The 17,534-nt window shown below is 32.1% G+C and overlaps 2 protein-coding genes across 4 annotated transcripts; both read left to right on the forward strand.

Moving 5' to 3' along the window:
* Window positions 1-5,521: 5,521 nt before the first annotated feature.
* LOC141706947 (putative lipase C4A8.10) lies at window positions 5,522-10,721 on the forward strand. 3 transcript variants are annotated; one of them, XM_074509852.1, is made up of 10 exons: window positions 5,526-5,937; window positions 6,501-6,568; window positions 7,252-7,322; window positions 7,478-7,741; window positions 8,785-8,945; window positions 9,043-9,098; window positions 9,441-9,493; window positions 9,565-9,682; window positions 10,234-10,331; window positions 10,463-10,721. In XM_074509852.1, exons 1-10 carry the CDS (start codon window positions 5,669-5,671, stop codon window positions 10,532-10,534), a joined length of 1,230 nt encoding a protein of 409 aa, XP_074365953.1. In that variant the 5' UTR covers window positions 5,526-5,668; the 3' UTR covers window positions 10,535-10,721. The 3 variants fall into 3 exon arrangements, 2 of the variants coding, with proteins under 2 accessions (XP_074365953.1, XP_074365955.1); XM_074509854.1 differs by having other exon boundaries at window positions 5,781-5,937; window positions 6,494-6,568; XR_012568935.1 differs by lacking the exon at window positions 10,463-10,721 and having other exon boundaries at window positions 5,522-5,937; window positions 9,575-9,682.
* Window positions 10,722-11,363: 642 nt separating this feature from the next.
* Window positions 11,364-15,970, forward strand: LOC141706948 (LOB domain-containing protein 23-like). The gene is made up of 3 exons (XM_074509855.1): window positions 11,364-11,547; window positions 12,896-14,553; window positions 15,251-15,970. The coding sequence occupies exons 2-3, from the start codon at window positions 14,389-14,391 to the stop codon at window positions 15,485-15,487; spliced, it is 402 nt and encodes a 133-aa protein (XP_074365956.1). The 5' UTR covers window positions 11,364-11,547; window positions 12,896-14,388; the 3' UTR covers window positions 15,488-15,970.
* Window positions 15,971-17,534: the final 1,564 nt, after the last annotated feature.

The raw sequence follows: 17,534 nt of genomic DNA on the forward strand, positions 1-17,534 counted from the left end.
TCCTTGTTTTCGGAACCATTTTTTTTATTTTTAGACTAAAATAGTGTGTAATTATTAAATTACTCTCGTCTCAACTTTTTCAAGAGTTTTTTTGTTGTGAACGAGGGGTAGTTTAGTCTTTTTCACTCTTTCGTTACTCCCAAAATAAGAAATTAGCTCTGAAAATAAAAAAAAAAAAAAATCATACTAAACTACCCCTCGTTATTTAAGTTAGGTGAGTCCAAAGATTTTTTAACATTAATGTTCGAAGGTCCCGTAATTACACAACTTTGTTAAAAATTTACTAATTTTATTCTTAAAATACACTATAGATGTACTCATATAACTTTCCAATTAGGGGTATTTTTCTCTAAAAAAATTAAAAAATATTTTGGGTATGTAAAATTGTGCAAGCATATAAGAGAAAGTACTAGTCCCCTCCAATTTTATTTTCTCTTTTGAACGTTGCTAGTAATTTTAGATATTTCAAAATTAGTAAAATTTTAAAATATAAAATTTAACCAAATTCATTCAAATTTATTACTTTCATCTGCAATACTTACTTTATACATTTAATATTAACTAACATAACTGGTTTGAAAAACCTCCCTTTCTTTTCAATTATAAACGATGGAATCGCACGAGTCATTTTCTAGATTTTTTTTGTACACCATACAAGTATATTAGTAAAATTATTGATCGTTTTTTTATCGACAAATATTGTATAATATCTAAAACATATCAAATACAAGTTGAGTATTTATCATTGTGTATGATTTTCATGTAAAATATTAATAACTTTCATAACGTTTTTAATATATCTCATTAATTATTATAAATATTTTCTTATTTGTGTCGTGTAATTTGTATTTACTAAATGAATACAAGCAGGTAGTCATTGTTCGTGTAAAAGGAAAAAATTGAAGTTAATACATCAAATATTATCAATATGTTTATAAAAAGAACTAAAAATTAACATATATTCAACTACCGTGGTAGAGTCGAGTAAATTTTTTGAGTTTTGGTCAAATAAACTCGGAGTAATGAGATATTTTATTACTTAAGTCATTACTAATTTACAATTACCTTGCTTAATTTAAAATGATTAGTAATGCATAATTAAAGTGGTCAGGACCTCCAATCGTAATATTCAACAAAGTAGAATTTACACTACAATTAATATAAGTTTGTTTTTTAAAAAAATGTTATTTTTTTATTTCAACGTTTATGTTGATTTAATATCATTGCTAATGTCATAATTCATTAACTAAATTTGATCTCGGCCGTGTACTTAGCTTTTAATCATCTCTATTACACAAAATTCATTTTATAAGATGTCACGTAATTATCAATTCATAAATTAAAATTGACATAATCTATTTAGTTTTTAACACGTTGAAAAAAACCTAAATTTAATTGATCATTCTTATTTTCAGAACATAAAAGACTTTTGTTATTTTCTTCTAGTATATATATCAATAACTCTGAAATACACCATTAAAATTGAATCTTCTAATATTGGTAAAGATAAAATCACATGTGTGTCTATGTATGTAAATTATTATTTATTATATTTTCGAGTAAATTATGTTGGTCTCGTTTATTTATATGTTAGATATCTTGATCATGTATATATCTAATTGTTATTGAGTAAATTACCCAAATAACATGTATTTATGATTATTCAAAAATTATAATTATCTAATAAATAAATTACAATTATCATATATCGTAGTCGTAGTAGCAGTGACAATCAAACAATATCTATTTTTACTCAACAGAGGACGTGACATCAAAATAATTCATATATCGTAAACACTAACTACTGATATTTTTTTTAAGAATTTGAATATAAATTTGTACTAATATCATCATTCAAATCATTTTGAAGTTTCTTTCATTTATGATTATAATATTTCTTTTAATAGTAACTTGATAACATTGTATATTATTTTTCTAAAATTAAATATTTTCAATTTAATAATTTTTTAAAAATATTAGTTGAACTTGTTAATCCTTTCAAAATATCAAATAATAATAGATTTTTTTTTATTTAGATAACATAACATGGATTAAATCAAATAGTATAATACATTATAGTTTTAACTTTTTTTAAAATGATTCAAAATAGTTGAACAATATTTTTCAACACTAAATATTTTTTTGTAAATTTATTATTACTAATTTTAAATATACTTTTTTCAAAATATTGAATTCTATAATTTTTCAAGTTTCTTATATATATATGAGTTAAGTTCTATTGAGTCCTTATTTTTAGTTGAGTACGGGGAGTTCATATATGTTCTGCAAGTAAAATAGTATAATATTTTTTGTAAAACTATTATAATGTGAATTATATTCTACAAATATCACTAATTTAATAAATATCTTGCAAATCTCATACATTTGACAAATTAAATATTGCAGAACATATGATTTTATAGAACATAGTCAGTTTGAAGAACATACGTATTCACGTTGTAGAACACGTAAATATTCAATTTGTTGAACATTAATAATATAACATCATAACACACATTTATATCATGTAGTTATTTGTTTAAGTTTTTTAAATTATTAGAAACATAAAACATCAACCATTAGATTGGATTGTAATATAAATTTAGGATTTTGGACTTCAGAAATCCACAAAAAATAGGAACTTTATGTATATGATTACTTATAATAACCATATCAAATTGAATAATATAAAATTTAGGATTTGTCTCACAAATATTTGAATATAAATACATTTTTAATTAAATAATACAATAAATAAACTATTTTTTTTATAAAAAACATCAAATGTCTTACCATTTTTCAAATAACATGTTAATGGAAATTATTAATTTTACTTTATAGTTGTAGTTTAATTTTTTCTAAAAATAATGAAAAAATAGGACTTTAGGAGCATCTCTTTATAAATTCACCATCATTGAATAATATTTTAATCCCTAATTTTTTAAAAGTGAAACATTAATAAATAAATCGATTTAGTATATCTTCGTAGTTTTAACAGAGTTTATGATATCTCATGTCAAATTTTGAAAATATTTAAATATTTGATCAAATTCTAGATGTAACAATGTAAAACCAGTTAGTTAGTAATTTTGATACATAATATCAATTGACTTGATCGTATAAAAATCTCAAAAATATTAATTTTTATTAATATAAGATATTATAAAATTTATCCTTATTGGTAAGATATTCTCGTCGAGCTCGTAATTTAAATTTATTAAACCTAGATAGTGATGATGTATTTTCGGCTGGGTCATGTAGTCAAATTTCGAGTATTTTTTCAAAATGGGTAAAATTCTGATTTTGAAGTTAGTAATTTTGATACATATTATCAATTAACTTGATTCTATAAAGATCTCAAAGATATTAATTTTTACCAACATAAGATATCACAAAACTTTTCTTTGTGGGTAAAATTTTCTAGTCGAACTCGTAATTTAAATTAAATCTAGGTAGCGACCTGGTATTTACGGGCATGTCATTTAGTTAAATTTCGAGTATTTTTTGAAAAATGGGTGAAGTTCTAATTTTAAATTCGAAATAAATCAAAATACGCTAATTATAACTTATCTAAATATGTAATACACATATATGTAATTTGTATAAGTGTACCTTTTTTCAACATATAAAAAAATTTATTATATGTACAATTTATTTTTTTATTAAAAAAATATATTAAAAATGTATGAGACATACTTTTCAAATTAAAAATTATTTAATAAATAAGGGAATGCTCCGTTTATATACTATGCTTAACTTTATATCTCAAATTCAATTGTTCAAAACTAACTCTACAAATATTTTAGTAATCATGTTTAAAGTTAAACATATTATGTGTCTGATAAAAATTTAAGTAACAGTGTGGTGTAGTGGTAAGGTGAGGTGATACTTTGTGAATGTAAAGACTCGGGTTAAATTTCTCCCATTGATCTAACCATTTTATCCATTTTTTGTACTTTTTCTCACTAAACTATTATTTTTCTTATCATTCGTGTCACGCTTATATTATTCAACGAGATGTAGGGAGTAATTTTTTTGAAGTTTTTTTTTTATTTTAATATCTTCTGAAAATATTTGCAAAAATACGGTTCAACCAAAATCGACCAGAGTTGCGTCAAATTTTTTTTATTTACATTTTCTTATCATTCGTGTCACACTTATATTATTCAACGAGATGTAGGGAGTAATTTTTTTGAAGTTTTTTTTTTTGATTTTAATATCTTCTGAAAATATTTGTAAAAATACGGTTGAACCAAAATCGACAAGAGTTGCGTCAATTTTTTTTATTTACATTTGAACTTATATCGAGTTGCAAAAAATTATCGAGTTTGCATTTAGTTATATCAAGTTGTAGTAAACCATATTTTTGTAAAAAAAGTTGAAAAATAGCATTTTTATAAAGAAAAAAGTATTTTAACAAATTTTCATTACATTTTTTTTGGGAATTTGACAAATATTCTGATTTTGGAAATTTATTTGCAACTCTATTACCTTACTTAAAATCTTGCAAATTTACTATTTTTTTAAACATATAAACAATTAAATTGCAAAAATACCATCTTCATCTTCTCATTGAATTTTTAAATCTCTGCCCCTTTCTCTCACTCTCCTGTCACTACCTCTCTCTCCTCCTCATTACACATCCTCCCCCCGCAATTTCATCAATGACCACCTCCTCCGCCACCACTTACCTCCGATAACCACCCCAAACCACCGCACTCAATTCACTCCCTTATAATTACACAACCTCAATTTCAAATCTCCGTATTCTCGCTACCGCTCTCCACATTCCATCGCCGCTACGATGAGCTCCAACAACACCTCGATTTTATCCAATCCACTATCCCTTCCAAATTACCCGACCCGTCTATAATCCCACCCGCTCCATTTACAAATAAAAATAAAGCCCCTAAATTACCCCGGGTGATGCTGGACTGGAACCTAAAATTAAAATTATAACAGATTTTCCTTCCACAATTGAAATTTCGAGTATTGAAAAATCGAAAGAAGTGATCGAATCGAAAGAAAATTTAATGGCGTGTTTGGATGGAAAAAAGATAAAATTGATTGTTAGATTGAAATTTTTGGTAAGTGAGTTTGATTGTTTTTAGTTGATTTTGGGTTTTTTTTTGACGTTTTTAGTTGATTTTATGTTTATTTTTGTGGTATTAGTATTGACCCCGCACGGGTATTCATTTTTCGATATTTGCAACCCCTGAACAACTTATTTTGCAATTTAATGTAATTTTCAACATATTTTTTCAAATTTGTATTTGTGGTTGCATATATGGTTACTAGTAGTTGTAGATATGGTTGTAAATGTAACCCCGTATTTTTATAAATATTTTTTCAAAGATAATATTTTTACAATTTGTTTAAAAAAATGACAGTATTTTTAAAAAAAGTTTGTAAAAGTTGGGGATTTATGAAAAGCGCTTTGGAAAGCCCTGTAATTGAAAACAGAAAGCTGTAGCCACGGTGGCAACAACTCATGTACAAGTAGAAAGTCTACTAATCATGCGCCGTCATGTCCCTTTATTACATACTCACACCCTCCAACTGTCCTTGCAGGCCCCAAACTCACACCCTCCAACTGTCCTTGCAGGCCCCAAACTAACAACCCATTCTTCCAATACACACAAAACATCCTTCATGTATATTTCACTTCATGGGTTTTGCAATGGAGTCTGATACAAAAAGTATAGAACAATTTGAAGTAATGGGTCAAGAGAATAAGAAGAAAAAACCCAAAAAGATCAAGTCTTTATCTTCATCTTCTTCATCCTTAATTGGGTGTTTTAAATCAGACCTTGGCTATCCAACTGTTGAAGAATCAGATGATCTTGGCAATTTTGATATTAAATCTGCACTTACAGATTCATTCTTGAATTCTAGCCCTACCCATCTTGTTGTTACTGTTAATGGTATCATTGGCAGGTTTGTTCATCAAGATTTTACTCTTATTGCAATTTCTGTTTTTTTTTGTTAAAGAAAGAAAGATTATTTGCATGGTATGTTTTGCAAGTTGCAATTTTTAAGTTTGTTATATGGGAATTGTGAGAAATTGATACTATGATTGCAATTTTAGGATTGTAGATATTGAATAGATGGTTTAGATGTTTAATTTTTTATGTGATGTAGTAGACCATATCTTAAAATGTGCTATTTTTATGTGCTTAAGCGGGCTGATTTAAGAAAAAGTTAGAGTTTGTTTCTTGATTATGTTGATGGTGATAAAGGTATAATCTTTTCTATATATGCAACTTAACATGATTATGGTTATGGAATATAGTTGTGATCATGCTTCCACCGAGGCTTCAACCATGTAGCTTTTATTCCCGAGAGAAGAGGGGTATCTGCTAGGCTATAAGCCAAAGAATGTCTAAAGACAGTGCTGCTCTTGATTAGATTTATAATTTATTGAGTTTACATTGTGCATTTTGGACATTTTCACTGGTTTACGAGTTGGTATTAAGTTGGCGTATGTTTTAAGTGTGCAGTGCTCATGATTGGAGATATGCTGCAAAGCAATTTTTGAGTCGGTACCCTGAGGATGTAATAGTTCACTGTAAGTTTTGCTTTGACGACCCTTGCGGTTTTTATTCGATTTATTAATGTTCTTGTAATAATTTTTCTTTAGATGTTATTTGGAAGTGGTGTAGCTGCGTAGGTGATTCATACAGTGTGCACTTGTACAACAATCGTTCCTTTAATCCCACTCGTGTTGAATGGCGATCATAATAAAATAACAAAGGTTTAAACAAGAATTTTAGTTATGATTGTACATGATGTGAATGTTGTCAGAGAAACAAGAGAAGTTGTATAATATGCTTTGAGTACGATTGCACAGCATTATCTATTGACTTGATACTGTATATGGACATGTTGCATAGGCTGTTACTTTTATTAGGGAAATTAAAGAGAGAATTTTAGTTTCTGATGGAATGCTTTTAACATTTAATCTGTTAACTACATAGCCGTCAGGTTTTGCTTTTTAGTGCTCTTCCAGTATTTATCCTTGCTTTAAACTAATTCAAGTTGAAATATTATGAAGTCAGTGTGTCGATGTTAGTGCTTCTTAATACTTTCTAACTTATTACTGACAAGATCTTATGTGAACAACTTAAAAGAATATTTTTAAGTACCTATAATTGGTGATAAGTTTTCTTCTGTTTTTCTCATTCGCTATTTTATTCCACATTAACCCCAATTTTTTTAACATAATTACATTTACCATATGTTTATGTCCAGGCAGCGAATGTAATTATTCAATGCTTACTTTTGATGGAATCGATGTAATGGGAAGCAGATTAGCCGATGAGGTGTGTACTGACGTTTGTAGGTGACTTTATTTTTGTTTCCTTACAAGTGAGACTAATATTTCTTTCATATAAATTAGTACTATATAAATAAAGTTTCGAAGTTTCTGTTCCATGATATGATGTCAGGCTATAATTTGAGTTTCTACTTTTCTCAGGTGGTATCTGTTGTAAAACGTTATCCTGACCTTCAAAAGATTTCTTTTATAGGCCACTCGCTTGGTGGCCTGATAGCTAGATATGCTATTGCAAAACTCTACTCGGAAGATTTCAAAAAGCCAACATCTCAAGATAACGGAGAACCAGATAGATTCGAAAAGCCGTTTAGGGATGAAAAAACTGAAGGGAAAATTGCTGGACTGGAGCCTGTAAACTTCATAACCTCTGCAACCCCACATCTTGGTTTGAGAGGGCATAAACAGGTGTTAATTGATACTCTTCATGGTTACCTCTTTATTTTCACTATATGGGGAGTCATTATTTTGTAGATTTTATTTTCTTATAAGTGAAGTTGTACGAATAATTTGTCGTGCATGTTGCTGAATTTTGTTAAATGAGGAGTTCCCTAAATTAACACCTAAATGAAGTTATTTCTTTTAAAAATAAACTTGTACTTTAATTTGTCATCCATGTCGCTGAATTTTGTTAAATATGGAGCTCTGCATATAATATGAGTTCGGTTGTTTAGCAGAAATTAAAAAGTACGAATTCAGACCAATGAAAAAGTCATGTTTGCTTCTTAAAACTTATTAGCAAGTAATATGGTAAGATAGTTCTGTACAGTTTATAACTGTCATAATAGTGACTCTGATCACAGTTGTCGGTTGTCAGCGACTAGCAATAATTTATTTTATATTTATAGAATGGACCTCTAAAGTTTTCCAATAAATTGCCACTTACATATGGACTCAAGTAATATGTATATAGAAAAACATGAAGTTCTTAATTCTTATTGGTAGCAGATTGCTATTGATTTTACTTGCACCACAAAACTATTCAGGAAAATTTGAACATGATGGCATATCATCATTTGCAGTCTGTGTCTTTTAAACATATTATAGGCAAATTTAAAAGCTTTTACACTAATTTGATGAAAATATAAGAAATCCACAGATTGCCATATCAATAGTGTAAAAATCTGTTAGGATATTCTACCAAAAATGACGTTAGTCTTTTCTATATCCATCACATCCAAGGTACTTAATTCCGACTGCTAAAAGGTTAAAACAGTTCTCGTACTTTCTATTCCACAGCCATGGTTATTAACACATGTAACTGAATGTGTGCTTCCCCTCTTTCTTTTGAAGTCTATACTACCTCTTTATTATTATATATTACAGGAAAAATTTACTGCCAGGATTTTCTCTCCCCCCCACCACCCCAAAAAAATAAGTTTTTTTTGTTATGCTTTACTGGCTTCTCCTGGTTGTTTTATTTGCAAAGTACAAACTCATTGCAATTCCAGGTTCCTTTGTTCTGTGGGATTCAGTACTTGGAGAAGTTAGCGCTGTATATATCATGGTTACTTGGAAGAACCGGGAAACACCAGTTTCTAGCTGATACAGAAGATGAAAAACCTCCTCTTCTGCTTCAGATGACCCAAGATTGTGAAGATCTTAAATTTATGTAAGCTCTCCTGGGAAATTTAATTGGGACCTGGAACCTTCTGCTTCACTGTTAACTGCGATTCTGGTCTTAATTTTAACCTTGCTTATCACTGCAGATCTGCTTTGCAGTCCTTCAAACACTGTGTTGCCTACTCAAATACATGTTATGATTGTATGTTTTCACACTTGAGCCTGTCCTACTTTTAACTTGTTTGACTAGCCTCTCACAAAACATATAAATGAAAGAATTTAGTTAGTTTCCATAATATATTTGCAAAATAAATGTCAAAGTTCTTATTGAGAAAGAATATGGTGCTTGTTTATAAAAAAAACCATTAAACGTTTATGTAAATTAAAACTTTCCGTTTTCTATCTAATTTCTGCGTGACTTGAGCGAGCATTATGTATATAGTTTTCTGATTTCTTAAGCTCAGACACGTTTAGAAAATAGAATGAACCCGCAAATCACTAAATCATGATCTCTTGATTGTTCATATAACATTTATGTTGACAGATGTTGTTGGATGGAGAACGTCGTCCATTCGCCGTCAAAATGAGCTCCCAAAGGTAATTTTAAAACATTTATTGGTGTTGGTTAAAGTCAGAAGTATCTCACTTACTTTGATTTTTACCATCAGCATCTTTCAGCAAATAACAGATACCCCCATATTGTAAATGAAGAAACTGCAAAGATAAATGGCTCTAATGTAGAACCACAAGTCAATGGTTCCATAACTGATGACATTGAACTGGAAGGTAAATACCTGGTTTATTGTTCGCCAATCTCTGACTTGCATGATTATGTTACAACATTTTTGTTGTTAAAATTCCTAAATTGGAACATTATCATGCACTTTTGTCTATTATGACAGCTTTAATCAGCAAAAAACATTTCTTAGCCATGATTAAGTATTGGAATCATCTGATAAATTTAATAAAATTTAGAAATCCCTCCCTTCCCCCCTTCGATGTTCCTTCTTTAATAGATAATTCCCTTCATTGTACTTACTCTGTAGTAAATTGTAATTGCAAGTTTGCAACATTCATAACTCCTTCCATTTCACATTTTGTGATAAGACTACCTGGCACAGTATAATATTTTTCTTGTCTAGTGCCTTCAACACAATACTTGGAAAAACTTAAAACACATGGTATCTCCAGTATTATATCAATGAACACCTTAATTCAGCTCGACTACCTGTTCACTAGATATTGCTTAAATTGCTTTTAATAGTTAGTTATCCTGATTTTATTTACTGTAACACATCTTGTGTATTAATTGTTTTGATCCGTGTTAACAAGTTCAGAGGCAATGATAGAAGGTCTAAACAAAGTAAGCTGGGAACGGGTTGACGTCAGCTTCAGTGGAAGTAAACAAAGATTTTTTGCTCACAGTACAATCCAGGCAAGTACCTTTCTTAACTTATGCCTTATCAATGCATCTTTGTAGAGTTTTACGCACTGACTTTGCTTGTCGAATAAAGAAGAATGGAATGCTACTACTATCTGTAACCTACCCCTTTTCTTGATTTTCAGGTGAAAACTCCATCTATTCATTCAGATGGAGCTGATGTTATACAACATATGGTTGACAAGTTTCTTTTATAAATTTATAAGTTTTAGCTTCAGAAATATTCAATTATTCATACCCGGGGAGAGAAGGAAGAAGATGCATCTAAAACTGACAGATGTAATATATATTGTGAAATGCAACATTGTGAAAAAGTAGTAGTAAAATTAGTTTGCAGTGTAATTTTGTATTTATCTGTTAATATTTTTATATTTTTCTATACAACATTTTTTTTTTGGAATTAAGTTATTGATGTTAAACATGGTTTACGAAAATATGAATTGGAATTCCTGTTGGGCGCAGCTCATGAAGGCCTACCGCTGGATTACAAATTTTCTTTATTTTGATTCATATGGACAATCAGGATATTCTCAACGGTGCTCTTCTAGTTTTGATTTTTCCAAATTGTACTGTTAATTTACAAAATTTTATTGGTTTTTGTATGAAATACATGACTAAAATCATATTAAATTGACTGTTACAGTTTTACTGTTTAAGAAACTAAATAATTTATAATGTTGTAAACCAGTAAAGTGAGAAATTAAGAAAAAGCACCCACCAATGAAGGCAAAGTATCAAAGTTTTACTTTGATTTTACCCTCTAACTGCCTAGTAAAGTAGAAGGATTCGCAAAATCACACTTTTACATTGTGGATCCTAAACAAAGAAAATAAGATATAGGTGGGTCAAAAATAATTTGGTGAAAGTGATGAACATAACATGGTAAGAGGCAAGTGAATCAAGAAGTTTGGAAAATATGTTAAGATGAAAGTTGATGGGGACTAACCGACAGACACAGGTCCAACATAAAATATAGTAGGATGACTACTCTTACACTCTTGAGTATTTATCATCTAACTACTTGTATGTTTAACACTCTACCTCATTTCCCACCTCTTCTTTTTTCCTTTCCTCACTCTCTACTGCCTCTGCTTCTGTTATTAATTCTTCATGTATGCTCTTTCTTTATTTATATCACAAACACACAACAAAAAAACACACTCTGCCTCTGACACAAGCTTCTTCATACATGCTTCCAATCTCTCTGCTGGTTAGTCTCTCTCTCTCTCTCTCACTCTCTCCATACATGCTTCCAATCTCTCTGCTGGTTAGTCTCTCTCTCTCTCTCTCTCTCTCTCTACACACACACACACACTCATGTTACATATTTATTAATGCATTAGATTTTTGAATTTATGGGAGGGGGGATTGATGGTTTGTACAATCATACTCATGACCTTTGCTGAGGGAAGTTGGCTTTGCCACTAGGCTATCAACCAATCATCGCGGGACTATGATAGTAAGACAAATATTGATTTATGACACTTGGAAGCTAACTTTTCTACCTTGTTTTTAAGTTGAGCAAAGAGTGTGATATGTAGGTCAGGCTCATTTTCTTAAAGATTTTTGATTATGCATATCATAATCATTTTTTTGTCGGCATAAGCATAACATGAGAATACTAACTCCAACTTTCGGCTCACAGTTCAATTTCTTGTTTGGCGTACAGAAGAAATTCTTTATCTGTTCAAGACTTTAAGTACATGAAGTTTTCTGATTTTAAGATGATGAATTACCTAATATATCAATACATATTGCATGGAGTATGTTGATGATCATCGTTCAAGATCTAGCTGACAAGTTTAGTTACCTTTAAGATTAGTAGTTGATTACACACCTATACTCTCCCCTACTAAAATTTTGATCTTAATCATCTACAACTACATTTATAGACATAGGACGGTGGCTAGAGAGAAGCCAACTCAATCGACAATCATCCACCGGACACTATATGTTACACAGACCTTCTATACGCTCTATTCAAAGTTCCCCTCTACTAATAGTCACCTTCATTGACTTGTTTTTTGATTTTAAATACGATTTGTTTGTGCATTTCGGTTAGCTATAGAAAGAGGTGGAAGTGATAATGAAAGATGAAGGCCAAACGCCAATAGATATCTGTTTCTAGGAAACAATGGGATTAGCATATGGTGTAGGATATAATTTATTCTTAAGTCATGTTAATGTTTGTGATTAAAAATTCTCCAGGCTCAAAAAATTATATAGGTTAGGAGTTCCCCGGAAAGAGCCTATCTACTCTTGGGAGTTGGGAGCAGGGGTAAGATCTTCCTACATCTTGTACCCATATATACCCTACTTCCGAGTGGGAGATAACGCGGTAATGTGGTTTGGTTCAGGATGTCCCTGCTGTGTGATTTCTGTAGTAGTCTCTTTTTTATTTGACGTATTTTTTTGCCTCCATGTGATTTTCTATCTCTGCTGTTTTAACACAATTTAGCCAATCATGAACAAATAACGCTGAATGTACTAAATGTCTATTTTAGACAGTTTATATATTTATGATCTCCACTGCTGTACTGAATGTGTACTTTGGCTAGTTTGCATGAAGTAATAATGCTGAAGCAATCACCCAGTAGGAATCAAAGGTCCAGACAGTTCAAGGTTAAACATGCTCTTCAGATTTGCTTACTGCTTGCCATTTGCATATGGCTGCTTTACCAAGCAAAGCAAACGTGTCACAAAAATTTAGCATCGGAGGAGAGCTCTAGGACTGGTAAGTTAAGTAATGCCTATGGGATATTCAAACTCGGGAGGAAGGGCTTGGATCCCCAACTGAAGGAGATCATCGCAGATATTAGAAGAAGTGAAAATGTTGGCATAGGTCAAGAGGATAAGCTCGGAAAGGGGGAGGGCAACATAACAGGAGTCGGGAATGATGGGATAGATGGACTAGATCAAGAGAAGGACGAAGAGGAAGAGCCAGAGCTTTTAGAGGATTTAATTGATGAAGATGATGACGAAGGCAAAGGAAGTATAGAAATCGATAGTGATAGTGAAGATGTAGATTTAATCAAATAATCAGCACCACTACACCACAGTAGAGTTGAAAGAAACTCTGAGGAGGCAGCAAAAGAAGAAACATTACATAACAATGATGCCATTAACAATACCAACTAGGCTACTTATAGTATAACTACTGGTACTCTTAGAGCAACTACTTGATGCTAGTGATAAGAGCAGGATCTAGAGAGACTGCGTACATCGGGACCTTCCCCAGCCCTGCTATGCGGGAGTCGGTTTTAGTAAAGTATGAGATACATATACGAGAATGCATAACGAAAGACCAACAAGAACATGTAGAGTTTTGGGTTTGATAATACAGAGCCTTGGACTTGTGCTGGTTTTGTTTGTGTGTAACAGTAGCAAGATATATATGAGCAGAATGAAATAAACATGTGTTGTGCTAACTCCTGTCCGAGCATACTATAATTTATTTGTTTTTGCCTTGCATATTTCTTTGTTTTTGCCAAATTAACAAACCCTCTTTCCCGTTTCCCGGATCCTAAATTCGATTCTCGCCCAACCAAATATTTGGTTGGAACATATATTCGAAATGACACATGTTAGAATTTTATTGGTTACCAAATCTAACAAACTTAAGTTAAATATAGCAGTCAATTTGGTTAGACATGAACATTTTTATATGATTAGGTAATTAACTCTACAGTTCCACTGAGACAGTACAATAATTGTGTCTTATTGCCAATGATTCCAGTTAATTTACAGCTGATGATGATTTGGTAAAGTAATAAAAAAATGTTACAAAAAAAATTTAAATTTTATTTATGCAAGACAAAGAGAGTCTCCAACAGTGGAAAGAGTTAAACATGGAAACCTGGAAATCAGTCTTCTGTTTGCCAACTTTCTCAGCACTCTAAATATGGAAGTTCTACTGTCAAATTTACCATTCAAAACTAGCCGTTGGTTTAAAATGTGATAACATTGATATATGTAATCTTATGCCTTCATATTTGTTGGATAACAATAAGATTTTGAAAATCTTTGAGAATCAGCTTATTAAAAGATTTTGATGACTTCAAAATCTACTCGTTCTCGGTGTGCAGCTTGCAAGTATCTAAGGAGGAGATGCTCACCAGATTGCATTTTTTCTCCTTATTTCCCTTCTGATAATCCTCAAAGATTTTCTTGTGTTCACAGACTCTATGGTGCCAGCAATGTTGGAAAGATGCTCCAGGTCTCTCTCTCTCTCTCTCTCTCTCTCTCTCTCTCTCTCTCTCTCTCTCTCTCTCTCTCTCTCTCTCTCTCTCTCTCTCTCTCTCTCTCTCTCTCTCTCTCTCTCTCTCTCTCTCTCTCTCTCTCTCTCTCTCTCTCTCTCTCTCTCTCTCTCTCTCTCTCTCTCTCTCTCTCTCTCTCTCTCTCTCTCTCTCACCCTCCCTCCCTCTCTCTGCCACACACTAATTATTGTCTGGGGATTTAGACATTTAGTCATTTCATTTATTTTATTCCCATGTATATATTGTATGTTAAGGCATTAGATAAGTGAAAGTGAGTGCAGATATTAACTTTCAATGTGTATTAAATGTTTGGAGTGCATAAATATGTCATTTAAGTTCCATTTCAGATTGAGAATCGTCACCCAACTATGTAATACAATTCCTAATTCAAGATCAAAATAATGAATTCAGTGTGCAAAGTTTTTGTAAGGTCTAGAAAAAATGATGTTGCGACTTGTACATCAGGTTGGGTTGTTTTGATTAAGACCAGAAATTTAGTGCACAACAAAGAAACTAAAATGCTAATTAGTAAGGCCCTCGCGCCCTTTATGGGAGGTTATTGATTTAAGACTGGTCGAAGGCAACGTAGGTGTGCGAGTGCTCAATAAGCAAAAACAAAATGCTAATGTCTGTGCGCTGCTTAATTTTATGTTTCAGAAACTCCCAGTTCATCTACGAGCAGAGGCTGCAAATTCGCTATACTTTGAGGCACACTCTCGACAGGAAGACCCTGTCTACGGTTGTGTTGGAATCATAACGAATTTGCACGAAGAAATACATGGTGTCGAGATTGAATTAGCCAGAATTCAAGCCCATATCGGGATACACCGTCAATCTAACAATTCAGAAGATGGTGAAACATCTCAATCTGGTCATGGTCCGCTGCAGCAGTAGCAGCATCAATAGTTTGGCATCACCAGTTCCTTCTAATGCATCATGGTTTTATTATATCAATTGATAGAACATTTGTATTTTGCGGAGAATGTGTAGTTTTTTTTTAATCAGCGTCTGCTCTGCATCTCATTAGTGATTAAGTTTTCAGTTTCAAACTTTCACGCCGTGCTAGTTTAATAATTATTACATCATTCACTTTGTTGCAACTGTAATCACAACCTGTTTATAATCCAAATCCGTAAGCAAACAGTTGAGCAAACTGGCCTGAACTACACTACGGCAAACTCATGATGCACATACCCGAACCAAATCATGATGCCTGCAATCTGCAAACTTGTTATGGTGAATCCACTACGGCAGCAAATGAGGACGAAAGCTTGTACAGATTGGTAGGCGCCCCAAGACGAAACAATGTGGAACCAACTCAGACCGAGACTTTGTCAATTTTATTCCAACCGAACATGTTCTCTGTTTTTAATCTTATTCCAGGTCTTTTCTTGCATCCACTTATAAGGATGGAGATGATCCTTTTAGAATTTTTGCACGCGTTTTGCATAATCAATGCCTCTTCAGCATACACGAGCAGATAAAACTTCTTGGCACAAAAGTGAGAAGTAAGTCTGTAAATATGTGCTCAGAATCTGGAACTATTACATACCTTGTAAATTACATTCAGAACCATATGTTACAATAGCTCATTTTCGAAGGTTTTCCGATACTTCCACTACAATGCCAATATATTTTCAAAACATGTCCTAGCAGGGATTGTGTAAATTATCGCATGACGCTGCATGAGCACCAGGAAATGAAGTTTCTGAGCAGGTCTATCAAGTAGAGGCTGTGAAGGAAGCTCCACAGATAATTAAAGAACAATGAACTTGACTGCAGTGAATTTCAGTTACAACAGATCATATCTGAAGAACCATGTTGATCAACGGAATTAAATTTACCATAACGAGTCAGCTAGGAACTTGAGACAATATTGAATCTAGTAGTTCCAATACGTGTATATGTCACGCAATTTATGTTTGGTGCATTTGTAATTTTCTTTTGAAGAAACGTTTGGTGCACTATTATACAAATAGTTCTAAGGCCTGTGTAAGAAAAGATGAACAGAGTCTACTTCAGGCTGTGGATTTGATGGAGGTTTGTCAAACAAATGCTCATTATTTCATCTTCCACGGCAATAGAATAAAAAACATAGTAAGGTTTATCTCGTGCACATTCTCGTAGCGTGTAATTTGTATATTTCTAATAATAATTTGGGATCCTTCTATATATCTCACACTTAAATTAAAATATGTCATATGTCATCTTATTTAGGAACTAGTATGAAAATCCTAGCATGAGAGTTAGGATCTACCTCTTGAGCAACCTGTAGCGCATATGTCATCATATTTTAAAAACTGTATTTCTTTGGAGGCACCTCATAATTAGCTCTCCTCGATCGATCAAGGGGCAAACTTCGATCGATCAAGGGGCAAACTGTGCTGATTCAATACTGGTAATGATGAAACTGGTGATTCTGATTCCGACCGTGATGGTTGAACTTCCGGTTGTGGTTCAATCTCATCTTGAGTGACTCCCTATCTCACCTGTTTCTCAACACCACCACTTTCTGAATGAGGTCCACGATTTATCAGATTACACGTTGTACTAACTGCTCCGGTCCAGAATCTTCTAGTTAGTTCAACATTAGAGAGCATGCACCTAACTCTTTCCAGAAGTATCTGATTCATGCATTCTGCTACACCATTCTATTTTGGTGTATCCCTGACTATATGATGCCTAGAAATCCCCTTATTGTTGCAGAATTCATTAAACTCAGACGAGTAAAATTTCGGGTCATTATTAGTTCGCAGCCTCTTAATCTTATTCCCTGTTTGATTATCTACTAACACCTCCACTATTTGAAAATCTTAAAGGCTTCACTTTCATGCTTTATAAAAAACACCCAAGTCATTCTTGAGAAATCATCAATCATTGACACAAAATATATGTGACCCCCTTAAGACTCCACTCGGGAAGGACCATAACAATCAGAATG

This window comes from Apium graveolens, chromosome 2 (genome assembly GCF_009905375.1).
Source record: "Apium graveolens cultivar Ventura chromosome 2, ASM990537v1, whole genome shotgun sequence".
NCBI classification, from domain to species: Eukaryota; Viridiplantae; Streptophyta; class Magnoliopsida; order Apiales; family Apiaceae; genus Apium; species Apium graveolens.